This window comes from Corythoichthys intestinalis, chromosome 3 (genome assembly GCF_030265065.1).
Source record: "Corythoichthys intestinalis isolate RoL2023-P3 chromosome 3, ASM3026506v1, whole genome shotgun sequence".
In the NCBI taxonomy this organism is placed as follows: domain Eukaryota; kingdom Metazoa; phylum Chordata; class Actinopteri; order Syngnathiformes; family Syngnathidae; genus Corythoichthys; species Corythoichthys intestinalis.
Genome location: NC_080397.1, coordinates 51,893,825 through 51,914,532, shown reverse-complemented (window position 1 = coordinate 51,914,532; position 20,708 = coordinate 51,893,825). Strand labels below are relative to the sequence as shown.

Here is a 20,708-nt window from a genome sequence, read left to right as displayed (position 1 = left end):
ACACAGTGAAATAAAGAAATAAACTTAATATACTTTTTTTTTTACGATTAAAATCTGTTATTTGTTACTTGAAATAAACTCAAACATTAATGTGACAAATTGAAGCAAATTTTCTTAAAACTACCATGGACATCTCCCCCGAGTTTTTCTTTTTGATTCAGGAAACAAATCAAAACACAGAAGCAGATCATAGTGTGTCCAACTGTCCATCTTTACTTTTAGTTCAAGGACGCCTTCACAAAAACCCAATACCTCTCAACAAAGCTATTTTCCAATAAAATCGTGCCATTGAATAATTGAACATAGCGGCCAGCATTTAAGTATATCCCTACAAAACTATTTTCCATTGGATTAATACTTAATTAATTGGATTAATACTACACTTAGGACTTTACGGTAAGACTGTGTAGCATCACGTTCATGAATGGCATCCTGGAGGACGTCTGTCTGGATTACTGGCAGTAGGGTAGCCACACATTTGGGGTAAGTGAATTGCTCAGAGTTCGTACATCTGACAATGTCTGATTTTAATAATGTTTTTTTTTTTCAGCACAACTCCATCTATATGAACTTTTATTATAAAACTGTACTAGTCTATAACCTATTACAAGGCCATATTAGGCCAAAAAGATGACACAAAAATCAGCGAATTCAGACCAGAACAACACTATGAAACATCATTTGTCCAAATAGCATGAGTGCCCTCTAGTGGAGAAAAAACATTGTTACTTCTGATTGATATAATGGAGTCATGTAGTTATTGTTGCAATGTCTAATTGGTGAAACTAAGACAGCCACTATCGGCATCGCTGGTAAAAATAAAGTCAATATGTAGACTACAGAGTGAAAAATGTCTCTAGTGTAGCTCAAAGTAGCGGAGTCAGAGTAGTGTTTCATCTTCACAAATCTACTCAGGTACAAGCAAAAAGTATTGTATGGTAAAACTACTTTAAGAATTACATTTTTATCAAAAAGCTACTCAAGTAACTGAAACGGAGTAAATGTAACACATTACTACCCACCTCTGCCGTCCTTATTTAGGATTTCTTCATCGACAAACAAAGTGACCCAATGTTGATAGTATGGCCATCTTACAGGACATATTAAAGTTGCTTTTAAACTACAGAATAAGCACGATAACTTCATGACTCCCACCCGCCTTCTGGGCCCATCTTAGTTTCCACAGCATGACATCGCAGATAAGAAAACGACTGTCTCTCTTGCCTCTTCAGGCACTGTCAGAATGGAAGTAAAAATTGAGAAAACTTGCTTTTTTCAAGGTAAGACCTTGTAATCCCAAATGCACACATGGATACAAAAATTGAGTCATCAAGTTCAGAACCTTAAAACTAAAAACAAATGAAAATATGAGCTGTAATATTCAATTTAAAAAATATATTTATTATTTTTGAGCGTTGAAGAAAAAATGATCAACTGAAAAAATTATCAACTGAAATAATGTGGTTGTGCCAAGTGTGCACACTTTGCTAGGATGCAGCTGTGTTCAAAATGAACAAATCACGGCACGTTTTTACATTGGAAAAAATCTCGCGTCACACCACAAACCAAAAATGTTCCAAAATGATTTTCTGTACAGTACATTTAATTATAAAATAATTTCTCAATATTTATACTTACTCAATGTGAAACTTTAGCCTGTTTAGATGAACACAAAGCCAATATCCTGGCAGGAATCTTACTCAACAGCCCTCAGTCTCACTCTGTTTTTATTTTTTTCATAGCAGTTAGGCTTGAAAAGCTCAGAATTATAAGAGAGGTGGGACTTTAGTCATGTCTTTAACCGTATCAGGGCCGATCATCATGCTAACAATGGCTTTGCAAGCAGGTAATATTAATGTTTCTGCCACGGAGTAGGACATTTTGGATTTAGCAACAAGTTCAGCAATGAGGTAATTGGCTTTGAGGGCTTTCTCATTTACCTTTGTAGTTTTTCTAACAAAAATTGCCTGTTTCTCTTTGTTTTCACAAAGGCGAACAAAATAGTCCATCGACTTGTTTTAAAGTGACGTCGCGTTCAAGAACTGCTCGGATTTCTAGCCATCAGCCACCTTGCTGTCCTTGACAATATGTTGGAATAAAACACAGGGAGGATTGACAGTCGTCACTTACGGTTAATATGGAAAAGACACTTTCGTGTATATCGACACTTGACGAGTCTAATCAACTGATGTACAGTAAACGTGCTGAGGTCCACATTGCCAGAGACAGCAAGGTGGCTGATATCTAGAAATCCGAGCAGTTCTTGAACGCCACACGAGAAATACGTCGCTCATCTGCACACGACTGCAACCTTCTACTGGTTCAACACCGGTTGAAAACTATTGGCAAACTTTTAAATGTTCATATAGAGAGCACACTGCATTATGAGGCCCAATAGTAGTAGTAGTAGTATTGTTGGTTTTAGGGTTGCATTATGCATCCACTAGATGAAGCTGCTAAAGAGAATTTCATGCCATGATTAACCAATATTGATTCATATACAGTGGGGCAAATAAGTATTTAGTCAACCACTGATTGTGCAAGTTCTCCCACTTGACAATATTAGAGAGGCCTGTAATGGTCAACATGGGTAAACCTCAACCATGAGAGACGGAATGTGGGAAAAAAAATCAGAAAATCACATTGTTTGATTTTTAAAGAATTTATTTGCAAATCATGGTGTAAAAACAAGTATTACTCGCCAAATAAATAAGTATTACTTGGGGCTGTCGTTGGGCGACAAAACATCACTGCTCTAGAGGATATCTGCATGGAGGAATTGGCCAAAATACCAGCAACAGTGTGTGAAAAGTTTGTGAAGAGTTACAGAAAATGTTTGGCCTCCGTTATTGCCAACAAAGAGTACATAACAAAGTATTGAGATCAACTTTTGGAATAGACCAAATACTTATTTTCCACCATGATTTGCAAATAAATTGTTTAAAAATCAAACAATGTGATTTTCTGTTTTTTTTCTCACATTCTGTCTTTCATGGTTGAGGTTTACCCATGTTGACAATTACAGGCCTCTCTAATATTTTCAGCTGGGAGAACTTGCACAATTAGTGATTGAATAAATACTTATTTGCCCCACTGTACAAGGTGCATCGGATTATAAAGTGCACTGTCAGCTTTTGAGAAAATTGAAGACTTTTAGATGCGTCTTATAGAGCAGAAAATACGATGACATTTAAACTCACGTTAAATGAGACTTTTATTTTTGGCATTCTTGCAAATGCTTAGTTTTGCACTAAATGTGACTGTGATTTCAACCATTAGGAAATATGAACAAAATGTTCAACGTTAGTTTAATGGAACCACAACACAATACCCACACATTCGCAGCTCAAATGTATTTGTTGTTAATCTGAGGCACTTCAGATTGTGTCAGGTGTGTATTGACTCCTAATATTAAATAAAATGTGAATGATTAATTCAGAACACCGCACCACAACCACATTATGTGTTCCCCCTACCCACCCCACACTTTTTTTCTTTTACACTTGAGTGGTTCGTTTTGTAGGTCACATGACTCATGGAAAATGTTTGATCTGTTTTTCTTTCAACACATCATAAATCTGCCATTTGACCAGGAGTACCTTGACTTTTGATATCCTTTATAGTTGCAAAGTCCTCTTTTACTTGGATAAAGACTTAGGATAACTTATCAACAACTTTGACATGTCGCTATGGTCTTCATAATTAGATGGGAGTGGTTGGAAGCAAAGGACATTTGACATTGAATGAATCAGATGTGTTTAAACAACACATATTGACTCTGCACTCGGTACACATGTCCACACCCTGAAATCAAATTTAAATATATAAAACAGTTTGTTGAGCTAAGCCAGATATGACGCACATTCTGAGATAATTTTGTTCTGCAGGGGAAGGAATTAATGGAGTTCCATATATTCTTAACAGATCATCTCGGGGCATCAGGCCCAAGTAGTGCTTGTATAAGAAGCGCAGTTATTTTGCAAGACACAAGAGGCAAGTCGAAAATAAGTCCTTCCCACCTTCTGATAGTCAATCTTCACTGGTTTTGGTGTCAGCCAGTTTACCCAATGAGATTTCTGATGAAACCAACGGCACCTGATTTGCTGATTAGAGTTTTAAACACCAGATTGGCAAAAAGGTGTCTTCTTGATCGGTTGGAATGAATACCAGCACTCGCTGTGGTAGCCCTCTGTGGAATAGTTTGCCCACCCCTGACACAGATGAATGGAGGAATTTTAGAATCTTACTGAAGTCTGAATGCAGCCCCTTTTTTAGCTAATGTTTTCAAATTGAAAATGTAGGGTAAAATGTACTATAATGTTTTACAAAACTGTCTTATATTTTGAGCTTCAGAAGTCTACATTGAATGTTACTTAGCTAGTTATTGATGACGGAGAATGCAACATATAATATTCACCCCCCCACCCCTTTTTTTTTTTTTTTTAATATGTTCTTTTCAGTTGCTTAAATGGTAAATCTGAGTTTGTTTGAAGGCGGAAACGGTTTTAATTTGCCTCATGGGAGTTTAGTGTAGTCCCATTGTGGTTGTTTATAAGGTGTTGTTTATGCAGAGAATGCAGCTAGACAGAAAAGTGTTCAGGGGACAGACAGACAGAAAGATCATTAATATAAGCTACCTAATGTAAGCGTTGCCATCCCGATATGACTACTCTTACCAAGGGGGACACAATGTGGGGAGGGGATACCTAGTAGTAACACAACATTCATTATTTCTGTTTATTGTCTTGTTAATGTCTTTGCCTTTTCAGTTTTGCCTTTGTGTCTAAAGTCACGAAATAACTGATTTACATAATCTAATCTTTTTCTCTGAAACTCATATCAAATGTGTGTTAACGCTACAGGATGCACAGGTAATATTAAAAATCTGGAAAGGATTTGCTAATGTCGGTGTGTCAGACAAGTTTATAAAAAATAAATTAGTATATTCAATCTTAAGCTTAAATCAACCATTATAAGAAACAGAAGATAAATCATTAAATAAACTTGAAACACTTCTTTTCGAATATTATCATAAACATTATTTGAAAGCAATTTTTTTTCTTTTATTTAGGTGAGGCAGCTAAGATTTGTTGATATTTCAGACTATTTATTTTGCCTTCCACCCTGTAGATCTCTCGCACAACCCCATACTGGATGTAACCCCAGACTTCCAAACTTCATTGTTTTCTGAGTGAATCTCAGATCCATGCGGGCTCCAGTAGGTCTCTTGCAATATTTGTGGCGACTGTGGTGTAATTCAATGGAAGATTAATGTGAAAAATCCATCTTTTGCCACTTTTCCAGCATCCATCCTTTTGACAGGCTGTGGGCCTTGGCAAATGCCACACGGTTTTTTTTTAATTGTCTGCACCCTGAGAGAAAAATAGTCTGAAATATCAACAAATCTTAGCTGCCTTTTACATTCCTAACCAAAAAAGGGACAAATTCTGCAGCAGGATGGTGCTCCATTGCATACTTCAATCTCTACCTCAAAGTTCCTCAAGGCAAAGAAGATCAAAATCTTCCAGGACTGGCCATCCCAGTCACCAGACATGAACATCATTGAGCATGTCCGGAGTAGGATGAAAGAGGCAGCATGGAAGACGAAACCCAAGAATGTTGATGAACTCTGGGAGACATGCAAGACTGCTTTCTTTGATGTTCCTGATGACTTCATCAATAAATTGTATGAATCCTTGCCGAAGCCCATGGAAGTCATACAAAATATTAGATTTGGATGTCACAGCACCTCTACTTAATTCACTTATGTTATGTAACATTTTTGTATTTGAAGTACATTTTTTGTTCAATTTTCACACTACTTTCTGTAGGCGACAAAACCTTTGTCTTGCCAAAATTTGACCTTTATGTCTTCATTAAATGCTAAATCTTTTTTCATTCATTCATTCATTCATTCATTCATTTTCCATGCCGCTTTTCCTCACGAGGGTCGCGGAGGTGCTGGAGCCTATCCCAGCTAACTCGGGGCAGTAGGCAGGGGACACCCTGAACTGGTTGCCAACCAATCGCAGAATCTTTTTTCAGTGAAACAAATATATTTTTGTACATTCAACATCATTTGGGAGGGTATTAGCTTTCATAAGAGCCATTTCTGAAACCAATTGAATAATTAAAAGTCAGGTTATTAACAATTGTTTCTACAAAATGGATAAGCGACACTTTACTTTTGTCAGGGAGTGTATAGTCCGGTGTGGCTTATCTATGAACAAATGCCATTTTCGAGTCAAATTTGGTGGATGGTGGTTTTTAGTCAGGTGCAGACCCGTGACGCCCATAAGGCGATTTAGGCAACTGCCTAAGGGCGCAGCAGCGTCCTAAGGGCTTCAAGAAAAATATTTGGTGATAGCAGTATTCAAAAAAATAAACAAAACTATAATACAAAAGAACAACAAAACCGTTCATAATAAGTCTTTAAATAATAATGAAATCATTTTTCTAGTGTGCCTTCTGCCCGTTTCACTTTTTCCTGTGATGCGATAATTTCACCACAGACCCTAGTCTCACTCACCACCCAGCAGACGAGCGAGCTACCTGAAGGTGCTATTTTTAGCCTCCGCAATTGAGCGACGTTACGGTGACAAGTCAACTTCATGAAAAGATAAAAGCCCTCGGATCGGAAGAAAAAGAAAGAAGACACCATAAACGTGAAGAAAAACAGAGGTTTGTTGTGATTATTTTTTTCAACAGCATAAGCACGTAGATTTAGCGCAACTGCAAGCTAACGGTTATTTACATAGAGTTTATATGACTTAGCGCTAAAGCAAAATTATACTAAATCATTAGCCAGGCTGTTGTTTTAGAAATATTTTCAGTATTCAGCTAGCTGTTGATTAGTTTCAGTTAAATTTACTCGCCCTCCAATTTTTGAGAAATTTGGACAAACTGCACCTTCCAAAACAACTGTCATATGAAAGTGCAACAGATGCTTTTGCATCAGTAAGACATAGTGAGTAAGGTTATATGTCAACTTGGAAAAAAAAAAGTTGCATTTTAAAGTGTTCTGTGTGTCTTTATATAGGTTTGTGTTGGTGGGTGTTAATCATATTGTAATAACAATTGTAATTTATTTTTGCATTTGTTTTTGAAGTGTTTTTATTGGTGCTTTTGAATAGTTATTAGAGCATTTTTCTTTTAATTTCTGCACTTGTTCGTTGTCTTTTTTTATAAAATAAATTACAAAGAGATAACGTGCTTTTTCAGTGTGAGTGTTTAAATATATGTGGTGAAAATGGGGGGCAACAAATATGTTGCCTAGGGTACCAAATTGGTCAGGAACGGCCCTGGTCAGGTGCGCCTTATAGAGTAAAAATTACGGTAATTTTACACATTAATCTGTTAGCTAGTCTTTAACATTCAAAACAAGATGGAGGAATTTATGTGACTAGATTTAAGAGAAATAATCTGATTAAAACGTGACAAATTCGCAGTGTACACAGTAGATCTGGGGAGGTCTTTAAATCTTATAAGAGCATTGAAGCATTACACATTGAGGAAACCGGTTGAAATAAAATGGACGTTGATGCATTACATACATTACATGAGGGGGTGAGTTGAAGAAATAGTGGGTGGGAGTAAATGTGCACTCGCCACTCGCCACGGGCTTTAGACTCGCTCGCCCATTCCGGAAGGGTTTTCCAACACGGTCGATTGGGAGATAATACGCCTGACAACTAACGGACGTTTTGTCTTTATTATAATAATGCCGAGCACGGTAAAGAGTCTGAAAGTTACGTATAACGATGCCAGCGAAAAAGGGACATTTACGAACGGCGACTTCGTGAATGGACAAGTCATTTTGGAAGTCACCAAAGAGTGCAAAGTGGAATCGCTTTATGTGAAATTCAAGGGCAAAGCCGAAGTGTTATGGACCGAAAGACACGGCAAAACTACTGTAACTTATCACTCCAAGAACAAGTACTTCAGCATTAAACATTACTTTATCCAAGAGGGAAACGCCACTGGTAAGTGTTTCGCATGGAGAAGGGGAGGGGGAGAATCGACATTGTAATAAACGCATTCCTGAAAGCAAGTCAAAAAGGTATAATTTATAATGCATTTGACTGAAAATTATAGCCTGGGGGCACAGTTTCGGGCTTTCTTGGTGTGTAATTGTAGTCGTGTATTTCCTTCGCATTAGTTCACGTTTATCTCAGTTACTCTTATGCAAAAACACGCCTACTTGAAACTAATAAATTCTTGTTTTCAGTGTAAACCTACTAGAAATAAGCAGGAGTGAAAGTAGCTAGCATTTCAACCCTCTGAAACTACTGAAATGCAAAGAAAACTGTTTTAGCAGTTATTTCTTTAACATATACAAAAACAGATTTTCATTCAAAATTGTATTTTTTCAATGATTTGCAAAATAAAAGTTAACAAAAACAGCAATAACCCCAACCTCCATCTCCTAATTTTTATTTTCCCTCAATTCCTCACATACTAAATGCCAAATCTCAATTTTAACTACTTAAGAACATAGGATGTACATTAAAATTGGAGTTAATGCAAACGTTTACTTTTTATTTATTTATTTATTTTTAAAAATTAAGATATACGTAACATACATTCAGAAAAATAATTACAAATGACTTATATTTTGCAGAGTTAAATGGAATATATTTTGAATATATATTCATAAGCAAATCATAAGCAAATGAATAAGTAGCCTAACATACTAAATGAACAAATATAAGTCCAAAGTGCACATTGACAGCTAAGAAATTTTGAACCTTCCCATCAGAGCAAATCAAACTAAATATGATAAATAAACATCCTCAACTCTTTCCTTGCTTTTAAAGATTTGATCCATTTTATGTTGCATAGCCCTTTTTTTGTTGCATCAATTCAACAACCTTTTTTTTCTTTTTTTTTTTCTTTTTTTTTTTGCCGTTTCACAAAAAAATGCACATTTGAACCAATCAGAGCTAACTATCTCTGCTGATCACATGTCAGTATGTCAGCCAACTGAACGGATAAATGAGTCCAGGCGTTTTGCTTTGCTGTGTGCATTCGCACATTGACGTGACTCATCATCGTCAGACGCAGATAACTGCAACGGCTGAGGAAACCTCCATGCCGTCCGTGGAATAAAATAAATAATGAATATTTGTGTAAACGGATTACGCTACACAAGCACTTTATTATGCTTGGTGTTAACACTTGTGTATGTAAATCTGATGTTGGCAGAACGTTTTCTTCTTTGAGATGAAATTCATGTGTGGCAGCGTAGCATTTGTTTATTTTTTTTACATAGTGTTTTGACAGTTGCCGTCATATTTTTGGAATCAAAGCACCGTGTATTGGAACAGGATTCCGGCCCTGAATCTTATACCAGAACTGCGTTCTGGCCCTGAATCTTATACCGTAACTGCGTTCCTGACCGTTCAGGCCCACTTTCACCCCTGGAAATAAATGAAATTGTCTGCCAGTGCTTCAAGTAAATTTTAGTCGATTTCTTGAAAAAACAAAAACAGCTTTATCTGAAAAAATAAGTTTAAGACTTAGTTTCAGCAATAAATTAGTATATTTAACCTATAAAAAAAAGCTTTGAAATGTCAAATGTTCTTAATTTAACAATAGCTATTGTTGAAAACATTATTTAAAAGCATTTTTTTTCTTTTGTTTGGGTGAAAAATGACCAACTTTTACATGTATGGGCTTAATAAGAACAAATAGTAATACAGTGGTACCTCTACATACAATCGCTTCGACACACGAACTTTTCGACATCCGACGTAAAATTTGACTCGCCATTTGTTTCTACATCCGACGACATGCTCGAAATACGACGACAATGGCAGCACCGCAGACGAATGCACGGCGGATTTTCTTGTGTGACAAATCAACACTGGTTTCAGAAAAGGTTGGTACAGGTGGTGAAACAAGGAAAAAGTTGACGCTTACCTTCTAAATGAAGATGCAAATCACAGAAAAATATGAGCGTAGGGTGGGCATCCGTGAAATGGCTCAACAATACATCTCCACGGTCCTCCTCCGACCATCGTTCGCCAGTCTTTATAAGTTAAGCTGACAATTCTTATTGTGGTAACATCTCCAGAGAAATCGCCAACTTCGCCACGTTTTTATCATTTATTTCACAACTTATTCAAAACAAAAACACCTTCTGTCTGCCGCAATTGACGGTGTTCTCAAGAAAACATTCAAAGTGAAAGTGAAACTCAAGCTCACCGGTCTGTCTCTGGCACGTCAGCCCCGCGGTGCGTTCAGGGTCAGCAAAAAACGTCCGCCACATTAGAACCCGATTCGTTACATTAATACAGGAATTATTATTATTATTATTATTCCGATTTTGATTTATAATGTATTTGTTTTGCTATGTGTAATTGCCATTTGTAATAGTACCAGCAGTATTTTTTAAGGATTTAGTGAAGGTTTTTTGGCTGTGGAACGAATTAATGGAATTATAATGTATTCCTATGGGAAAATCCTGCTCGACATACGACCATTTCGATTTACAAACAAGGTCCTGGAACGGATTAACTTCGTATGTAGAGGTACCACTGTATCTAGGGCTGCAGCTATCAATTATTTTAGTGGTCGATTAATCAATGAACTAGTTAGTTCGAATAATCGAGTAATCGGATAAGGAAAATAAAAAATTAAAATATCCGAGCTGAGCCTCAAACAGTATAAAAAAAAAAAATTGGATCTCTGTACAACATAAGAACAATTGGCTAACTGACATAGCAAAAGTCCGCTAGCTTAAATGCTATAAAATGCTAATGTTTTTTTGTTTTTTTTAACAATGCTCTTAACAAATAAATATATTTACCTATAAACTAAATCACAAATGCATTAAAAAAAAACATTAGCTCAAACAAAAACTTATGTTGGTCTTAACATGGAGCAGGATTCAGCCATGTGAAATGAAGCAGTCTAAAGGGCAGTGTAGCCACCAAAATCAATAAAACTAAATGCAAACACTTTCAAAATAAACCATTACAATGCCACTTTAATTAAACGAATACTCGAAGCAGCAACATTTAATTCAAATCTTTTTTTCTAATCGAATACTCGAGTTAATCGAATAATCGTTGCAGCACTAAATATTTACTTAAGTAAATGGAATAATCTGACGCATTAATCTGTTATCTCAAAACCAGATGGAGAAAGTTATTCGACTAGATTTAAGAAAAATAATCTGGTTAAGACGTTATAAATGTGTACTGTATGACATGAAATCACATTACATTGATCCATTGCACAATGCAAAAACACACCTCCTTAAAACTTATTTTGAAAAATCCTTAAATTTTTTATTTTTCTACCATGAGTTTGTAGGTTGTGGTGATTTATCGCATCCCTGGTTTGTTGCTACAGTGACAATTAGGGACTGCTGCATGCTATTGCTGTTGAACGCATTACATCCTCATGGTCAGCATACATAGCCAGTAATGAACCAATGATAAATTAAATAATTGAAGAAAAATTTAACGATTCATATTTAGCAAGTGTGTTCCCAATTTATATCGCTCAGCAATAACGGTATGTATTGTGTTTTTCAGGCAGTGATTTACTTCCCCCAGGATCGCATGTCTTCTCCTTCAACTTTCAGTTCCCTTTGCAGTAAGTAATATTGTAGCCCTGGGATTGACCCACTATTAATTATCATGAGTTTTGAATATGCAAAAAAAAAAAAAGATGAACAAATACATGAATAACTCAATCAATAATGTTAAAAGAACAGCAATACAACTCCCATCTAGACAAAAAGATGTCATTGGATAGAGTATATGAAAGTCATGATGTTCCTATGGTCTCCATTAGGGAAATGCCCTCCTCCTTCACCGGTTCAGTTGGTAAAGTTGTGTACCTGCTGGAGACCAGGCTGAGTAGATCCATGAGGTTAAGCACAAAAGATACCATCAAGATTCCCTTTGTGACAAAAGCAGTCCCTAACTCGTTGAATGAACTAATGGTAAGTTCAGTTACATGACCGATCTGTTCTAATGCAGATGTTTACACGCATAAATTAATCATGCTACTGACAGTTCACTATATTTTCCTTTGTGCTAAAGTCACAAAGGTGTAAGGCAAACCAATTTTTCTTTCACACTTCTTTCATGCGTGCATGCGCAATAGTCCCATCCCAAGACGTGCAATTGTTTTATTTACTTACTTATTATTTTGAAAACACAAACTTTTGTTAGGCTTCATAAAAGCAGCAATCTTTTACAAAGCAGAAATCTTGTTGCGATGAGTTGTTGTTTTTATTTTCCACATAGTCGAGGCCTTTTTCGACCTGCTCTTCAAAGGCGCTGACGTCAGCCGCTGTTAGACCCCTTGGCCACGCTGGTCGCGTCGTACGTTACGTTGGGGAGATCCCGCTGAGGCGTTGGTCTAAATACTAGTGTTCACTGAAGATGGCTGCGGTTCCAAAGGAACCACTGGTGACTTGACAGGATCTGTTTGCAGGATATTCATGAGGAGTTTCCTCCGCGCGTCGCGTTCATCGAACAACATTGACGTTTTTTGCTTTTTGGGTATTGGAGATGTAGATCTGCCGGTTTGAGGTGGGAGCGATTGCCCCGAAATTCTCTCACGCAGCTTGCGCTTCATTTTGTGCCGTAAAATGTTCTACTGAGTTTGCAGGCGAGCTGCTTTTATTGTTGTTCTTATACTATGCTTTTACATGTTATACGATGCTTTTATATGGCCTCTTGGATCCCTTTGAAATACTGCAATCTTCATCATTCACAGATGAACCACCTTAGCCTGGATTAAATGGTATTATATGAATACAGTGTGGTCACGGTGAACCAACCAAACGGACCTATTCAAGTCATTCGAGTAAAAATTATTCTAATTTTAATATCGCAATATGTCTCACAATATATTGCGAGCCCCCAAAAAGTTGCAATATCAGTTTTTCCCAATATCGTTCAGCCCTAAACTTTACGCTCAAAGGCAGGGGTGGGCAAACCGGTCCTCGAGGGCCACAGTGGATCCTGGTCTTTGTTCCAACTGATTCAGCACAGACAGTTTAACCAATGAGGTTTCAGTGGAAACAAGAAGCACCTGACTGCAATCAACTGATTGCACTTGTAAGAAACCAGATTGGTGAAAGGCTGTCCTCATGATGGGTATGAACAAAAACCCGCACCCACTGCGGCCTTTTGTGGAATAGTTTGCCCACCCCTGCTCTAAGGGTACATTAACCGTCGAGCAAAAACACTTCATTTTATGCATTAAGAGGCCCTTAACATAAGTCTAGCATGTAGTGATGCATTATAACTAGTGCTGCAATGATTAATTGATTAACTCGAGTATTCGATTAGAAAAAAATATTCGAATTACATTTTGTTGCTTCGAGTATTTGTTTAATTATAGTGGCGTTGTTATGGTTTATTTTGAAAGTGTTTGCATTTAGTTTTATTGATTAGGTTGGATGCACTACACTCTGGTCTGCCTCATTTCACATGGCTCAATCCAACTGCTCCCTGTTCAGATCAACCTAAGCTAAGTTTTTGTTTGAGCTCTTGTTTTTTAATTCTTTCATAATTTAGTTTACAGGTATATTTAGCCGTTTTTTTGTGGGAATATTTGTCTTAACCATTTGTTAGGAGCATTGTAAAAAAAAAAAAAAATGTTAGCATTTTATAGCATTTAAGCTAGCGGAATTTTGCTATGTAAGTTAGCCAATTTTTCTTTTGTTGTACATTGATCCTTATTTATTTGACATGTTCCTTATCCGATTACTCGATTATTCAAACTAACTAGTTCATCGATTAATCAACTACTAAAATAATAGATAGCGGCAGCCCTAATTATAACTTAAAATATGTTTTGATTCAGTCAACTGCCTAGTGGTGGCGTGGCTGACTGTGCGGAAATGTGCTTACTGACTGTCCAATGGTTGTACTGTGTCCCAGCACTAAAACACAGAAAGAAAAAAGCCAGTTCTAGGGATTCTTTCAAAGAACCCCCGCACTTCATAACTGTTGTTGTGCGACTCTATTGGACTGACTAACCAGCTGAGAGGTCCGCGTACTTTTCAGCCATTCGTTTTTTTTTTGTTTTTTTTTCAAATTATGGAAAACAAGCCTGACTCCACTTTTTGTTTTTATGTATCTCAACAAAAAAATTAACTTATATTGGAAAAACATATTACAGCTCGTTTGCCGTAATTGAATTACCAAATTTTAATCGGGAAACTGGAAATGATTCATTTCTTATTTTTGGTTCACACACGTGAAAACAAACAGAATTAGATTTGATTTCATATTTTGTTTTCCAAAATTAAAAAAGAATAAAAATTGGATGACTGAACTGTACATGGACCCCCACAATCCCCAGACTCAAAAACAATACCAGTCACGCTTCTATTAGGGCTGTCATTAACTAATGAGCATACAACGGATTAAAATGAACACTCAATGCAATAATTGGCTTCTAACGACTTGTTTAATATTTCAAAAATGGTATATTGGCAGTTTTCTCAGTGCATATGGAGAGAGCTTGTTTGAACGTGTTGCAAATAAATAATCTGTACTTCTCTCTTTGCCTCAGACACCTCAACACGAATCTAAGGATAAAAAAATGCATTTGTTCAACTCGGGAACTGTGGCTATGGATGTTAAAATAGAAAAATCTGGTTTCTTCCCAGGTGAGATTACTCAGTGACATTGACCAACCCAAACCTAAACCTCTAGAGCATACTGAGACCATGCTGCTACTATATGTTACAGGAGAGGGCTTGAAGATTATAGCTTACATTCAGAACAGCTCTTCTCGGGAAATCAAACCCAAGTACTGCATCTACAGAAAGCACAGCTTCTTTGCAAAGGGTAAGAGAAGACTTGATACGAAAGACCTCCTTAAAGAGGTGGGAGAGCCTATCCCTCCATCAGCCAGCCTAACAGTCAACAGGGTCATCACAATTCCCCTGGATGTGGAACCGTCCATCCTCAACTGTGAAATACTCAAAGTAGAGTACAGACTCAGGGTAGGCAAGTTTTTTTGTTATCAAATAATCAATAAAATAAATGTTTTCTTTGCAAGAATCAGGGTGTCCCTGGGGTGTTAAAAAATATATTTTTTTTAAGTCTTAAATCCAATAATTGGAATTTAAAGCAACACTGGGTAACTTTTCAGTTTTGGTCGATTTTAGCGACACAGGTGGGCAAAAGTGGTAGTTTTTTGCCTTATGGAAGACTGCGTTTCCCATAAGGACCAGCACAAAGTGTCGTAAAATCATGATCTCCCAGTTGCATGCAGATGGATTACACAACATTTGTTTCCAGTGGCTCTGTGAAGGATGAATAGTGATGAGGTAATGAATCCAGTTGGCTAAACAATAGCATATGGCAATGTTGATAATCAGAAACGTTTGATTTTGTACTGTATAATTTTGTGCCGGTGAAAGCGATACAGACACCCTCAAGATATAAAAGAGGTGTCATTCGACTAGTTTTCAGTCGACATATCATTACAAATGTTAAGAAAGTATTTTATGAAAGTTGAAAAGTTACCTAGTGTTGCTTTAAGGCCTTAAAATGTCTAAAGTTATCCTAAAATCTCACAAAAGGTTTTAAATACAATTTTGAAAGGTCTTAATAATGTATTTATGTTGCTTTTATTTAGAACTAGCATGAGCTTATATCTTGCTTTTAAATGTTTTTATTTTTGAGGGCGCTATAACACAGCTACAAAGGACTACCTGTGTTGCCTGGTCATTTTCCTTCAAGTCTTTTTTTATGTTTTGTTGCTGGTATTGATGTGAAATGGGTCTTATATCGAATATGGTCTTTAAAAAGTCTTACATTTGGCTTGTTAAAACCTGCAGAGAAACTCAAAGAATGTAATACATGAGTTTGCCTTACATTGATTTCGAGACCCTGAAAGAATGTGATACATGATTTGCCTTACGTTAATTTCGGTCTACAGTAGGGGAGGCTAATGCGCAACATAGCAGCTCTCTGAGCATTAATGAACGATTGTATAATGCCTATTCAACCATATTTCCACTAGTGGGCTTGCGTACAATTCATTCTTGTATCCCCAACAACTGCCTTTAGTTATCTTTTAATGTCATTAGAAGGTCTATAATGTCAGGATTGTCCATTTTTTTCACAAAAAAATCTTACTACACTAATCTGTTTTCAAAAAAGCTTTACATAACTATATTCCCACAGAACACACCTTTTTCATTGTCAAAATAATACAACCCATGCTCTGGTTACACTTTAAGTCAGGGCCAGACCTGTCATGCCAGTGGAACAGCGCTTGGCGCCTAAGTAGTGTGGATTAAGACAACAACAGGCAGAGTCTGACACACATGGCTGCAAAGTCTTGAGCTTTTGTTGTCATTAAACTCTGTCATGAAACAAGAGGCACCCTGTTTTTCTTGCCAAGTTGCCCACTTGAGCTCTCTGACAGTCAGACAGCCGGGCATGCTGAATTCTATCCTTAGTTCGAGGTCACCAGTTTATTTCGAAACATTTCAAACAGTTCCCTTTACGTAACGCGTGTGAATGATTATTTTTTCGTTCAGCGTTCCTTATCCTGATCAGATCGGTACCTCGTTGGTTTAGTGGTATGATTCTTGCTTAAGGTGCGAAATGCTCCATAGTTCTGAGATTTGAAATGGGCAAAGTCAAATACCATATTTCAGCTCCTTCCATGTACTGTGTGCTCAATAGGATTTAGGTCAGGGCAGGTAGAAGGCCAATTCAGAATAGTGTAATGTTGAGCTCTTTGCTATTCCTGGCTGTTTTTATCTGTTATGTCTCATTATCCTGTAGCAATACCTGTGATATGCGACTGAAAGAAAGCACTCTAACACTGGTCATTTCTCACTAGAATACCTTGATAGCCTTAAGAATTGATTTTAACCTGCAAAGATTCTAATCAAGTTTATAGTTCTCACACTGGTTTTATTTTCCACAGGTATATTTGGATGTAAAGTACGCTTCAGACCCAGAGATCAAATTTCCCATAACCATTGTTCCAGTCTCTCAAGCATCTGCCGTATCAGCAAACATGCTTTCCGCTTCTGGTGGATTCGAATTTGGATCATTCGGATACCAAAACCCAACATCCTGGGATACTTTTTCAACACCGCAACCTTTCGAGCAACCGCCTGCTTATGAAGATCATGGAATATACCCTTCTTTGATGAATTATGGTAGTAAACAGTGATCAGCAATGACTTTCTCCAGATTTGTTTAGGCACACTACAGCAACTTATTAAATGCTAAGCTATTATCGTACATTTCAAAACTGTATCTTGGATATGTTTGAGTTGTGAGAATTTTAAAGCCAGCCTCCAGTGGCATACTGCTGGGTTTTAAAACACTTCCTTTTCTCAGACGACATGTTGCCCCTTGGGTAATTTGATATTCTAGTCCATTTATTTGGAACTCGGCTCCATGAGATCATAAAATGTGTATTTACACTACATGGTGCTCCTCTCATATTGCAAGTCCCAAAAATGTTTGCTCGTCTGATGGCGCATCAGAGACTTTGAGGTCAGGAGCAACAATGCCACCACTCTCTCTTTAAAACCTTGATCACAGAATCAAAAAGTACCGTAATTTCCCGAATATAGCGCACACTTTTTTTTCCTAAAATCAAGTTGTAAAATCATGGGTGTGCATAATACATGGGTACATGGATGGAGAGCGAAATATATATATTATATATATATCTAAAGACAGATGTTTTTTTTTTTTTTTATTAACACGGCCATGTTGTGTTGAAGAAAACGTATGCGGCGATCCGTTGCCAACCATTACGGTACATGAGGTCACCATTTTGTTTCGGTAATACCACACTGATTGGTCGAATTATTTTGTCTGTGTTAAATTCTGCTTTTTTCACTCTTCATAAAGCACAGAATTTAGTTTCTTGAACTCAATTGAGTCAACGTTTATTCCTTGGCAACTCGGACCAGAACAAACGTAACACAACGCAGAGTTCCTGTGTCTATCAACTATATCTGTCCCTCGGGAAACTCAAACCCGAATAACAATAGTTCCTCTTGTTACAGTCCACAGCGATGCGCTTTTTCCGTTTTCCGACTTCAGTCCCCACTTTTATTTTACCGTATCAATCCATGGAAGAAACATTTATTCATCATGATGAAACATGCAAGTTATACAGCAGCCTTTAAAAGAAAAGTCACAATCTGTTTTGTTTTCTCCTAGATTCTGGTAAATTGGAGAAGTTGTCAAATCATATTATTACCATAAATATTGACAGTTTATGGTAATGTTTTGAACTACCAATGTGCTATGTTTGTGCTGTGTTTCACCAGTCAGTGAAATGACATTTCTGTATCTGTACACGAACTCTGTTTTCTTTTATTCTTCTATTTATTGGTGCTAAAATTAGGGTGCGCGTTATAAATGGGTACAATAATTTCCCCTAGATTTTACAAGTAAATTTGGGGTGCGCATTATACACGGGTGCGCCTTATATTCGGGAAATTACGGTATATAATAGATATATAATATAGATATAAAATAGTCAACCACTAATTGTGCAAGTTCCCCCACTTGAAAATATTAGAGAGACCTGTAATTGTCAACATGGGTAAACCTCAAACATGAGAGACAGAATGTGGAAAAAAAAAAAAAACAGAAAATCACATTGTTTGATTTTTAAAGAATTTATTTGCAAATCATGGTGGAAATTAAGTATTTGGTCAATACCAAAAGTTCATCTCAATACTTTGTTATGTACCCTTTGTTGGCAATAACTGAGGCCAAACGTTTTCTGTAACTCTTCCCAAGTTTTTCACACACTGTTGCTGGTATTTTGGCCCATTCCTCCATGCAGATCTCCTCTAGAGCAGTTATGTTTTGGGGCTGTTGTTGGGCAACACGGACTTTCAACTCCCGCCACAGATTTTCTATGGGGTTGAGATCTGGAGACTGGCTAGGCCACTCCAGGACCTTGAAATGCTTCTCACGAAGCCACTCCTTTGTTGCCCTGGCTTTGTGTTTGGGATCATTGTCATGCTGAAAGACCCAGCCACGTCTCATCTTCAATGCCATAGCTGATGGAAGGAGATTTTCACTCAAAATCTCTCGATACATGGCCCCATTCATTCTTTCCTTTACACAGATCAGTCATCCTGGTCCCTTTGCAGAAAAACAGCCCCAAAGCATGATGTTTCCACCCCCATGCTTCACAGTGGGTATGGTGTTTTTCGGATGCAATTCAGTATTCTTTCTCCTCCAAACAAGAGAACCTGTGTTTCTACCAAAAAGTTCGATTTTGGTTTCATCTGAACATAACACATTCTCCCAGTCCTCTTCTGGATCATCCAAATGCTCTCTAGCGAACCGCAGACGGGCCTGGACGTGTACTGGCTTCCGCAGGGGGATACGTCTGGCAGTGCAGGATTTGAGTCCCTGGCGGCGCATTGTGTTACTGATAGTAGCCTTTGTTACTGTGGTCCCAGCTCTCTGTAAGTCATTCACTAGTTCCCCCCATGTGGTTCTGGGATTTTTCCTCACCGTTCTTGTTATCATTTTGACGCCACAGGGTGAGATCTTGCATGGAGCCCCAGATGGAGGGAGATTATCAGTGGTCTTGTATGTCTTCCATTTTCTAATAATTCGACCTCGTTAGACCTCGTTAGAAGAAGTTAGACCTCTTTGACAGCCAGAAATCTTGCTTGTTTGTAGGTGACCAAATACTTATTTTCCACACTAATTTGTAAATAAATTATTTTACAAATTAGAGTGGAAAATAAGTATAAAAAACAGAAAAACACATTGTTTGATTTTTAAGAAATTCTTTAAAAATCAAACAATGTGTTTTTCTGTTTTTTTTTTTTTCCACATTCTGTCTCTCATGGTTGAGGTTTACCCATGTTGACAATTACAGGCCTCTCTAATCTTTTCAAGTTGGAGAACTTGCACAATTGGTGGTTGACTAAATACTTATTTGTCCCACTGTATATAGTAATCCTAATATAACTAATACATTCACTAATACTGTACACGGTGGCGTACTGGTCTGCTTAACGCTTCACAATTCTGAGACCAAGTGTTTAATCCCAGACTCTGGCCTTCCTATGTGAAATATGCTTGTTCTTCCTGTGTCTTTTATTTTTTCCGGGTACTTCAGTTTCCTCCTATTGTCCTAGATACCCAAAGCATACTATAGAGTACATGGTAGGTTTTTTTTAACTCTACATATTAGCCATAGGTGTGAATGTTGTCTCCGTGCCCTGCGATTGGCTTGCAACCAGTTCAAGGAGTTCCGACCATAGAAGAGAATAGACGGACAAGAATAGAACTTAATTGTTGTCAGTGATGGACACAATAAAATGTCATTTAGCAGCATCTCTTCATTATCACAAATGACCAGTGGTGGAACTAACTAAGAAAAAGTACTTTGTTACTGTACTTTAGTACATTTTTGTGTATCTGTTATTTACTTGAGTACAAACATGAAGTGATACTTTTTACTTTTACAGCACGTATCTGTACTTTTACTCCACTACTTTTCATATTGTCACCTGCGTTACATGTTTTTTTGTGTTTTTTTTCCCATATTATCAATTGATAGTTTCGTTTTCATGCCTCCGGCGCAATCAATAAACCCTGTGCAACTATACCGTAATTGAGCACTAGATGGCAGCAACACGAGTACAAGCAAGATAGGCGGGTAAACTATTGACCAATAAAAAAACACTTCACTCTGGTACAGTAGGT

General features: G+C 37.2%; 1 protein-coding gene across 2 annotated transcripts; it reads left to right on the top strand.

Annotated features, from left to right (window-relative positions):
* Positions 1 to 7,637: 7,637 nt before the first annotated feature.
* Positions 7,638 to 19,714, top strand: LOC130913468 (arrestin domain-containing protein 3-like). 2 transcript variants are annotated; one of them, XM_057832115.1, is made up of 6 exons: positions 7,638 to 7,982; positions 11,544 to 11,604; positions 11,806 to 11,956; positions 14,548 to 14,644; positions 14,727 to 14,983; positions 16,927 to 19,714. In XM_057832115.1, the coding sequence occupies exons 1-6, from the start codon at positions 7,721 to 7,723 to the stop codon at positions 17,176 to 17,178; spliced, it is 1,080 nt and encodes a 359-aa protein (XP_057688098.1). In that variant the 5' UTR covers positions 7,638 to 7,720; the 3' UTR covers positions 17,179 to 19,714. The 2 variants fall into 2 exon arrangements, with proteins under 2 accessions (XP_057688098.1, XP_057688099.1); XM_057832116.1 differs by lacking the exon at positions 14,548 to 14,644 and having other exon boundaries at positions 14,645 to 14,983.
* The last annotated feature ends 994 nt before the right edge of the window (positions 19,715 to 20,708 follow it).

Coding starts and splice junctions, on each gene's coding strand:
- LOC130913468 (XM_057832115.1), top strand. CDS start 7,721: ATGCCGAGCACGGTAAAGAGTCTGAAAGTTACGTATAACGATGCCAGC. Junction 7,983..11,543: donor CCAAGAGGGAAACGCCACTG/GTAAGTGTTTCG, acceptor TGTGTTTTTCAG/GCAGTGATTTACTTCCCCCA. Junction 11,957..14,547: donor ACTCGTTGAATGAACTAATG/GTAAGTTCAGTT, acceptor TCTTTGCCTCAG/ACACCTCAACACGAATCTAA.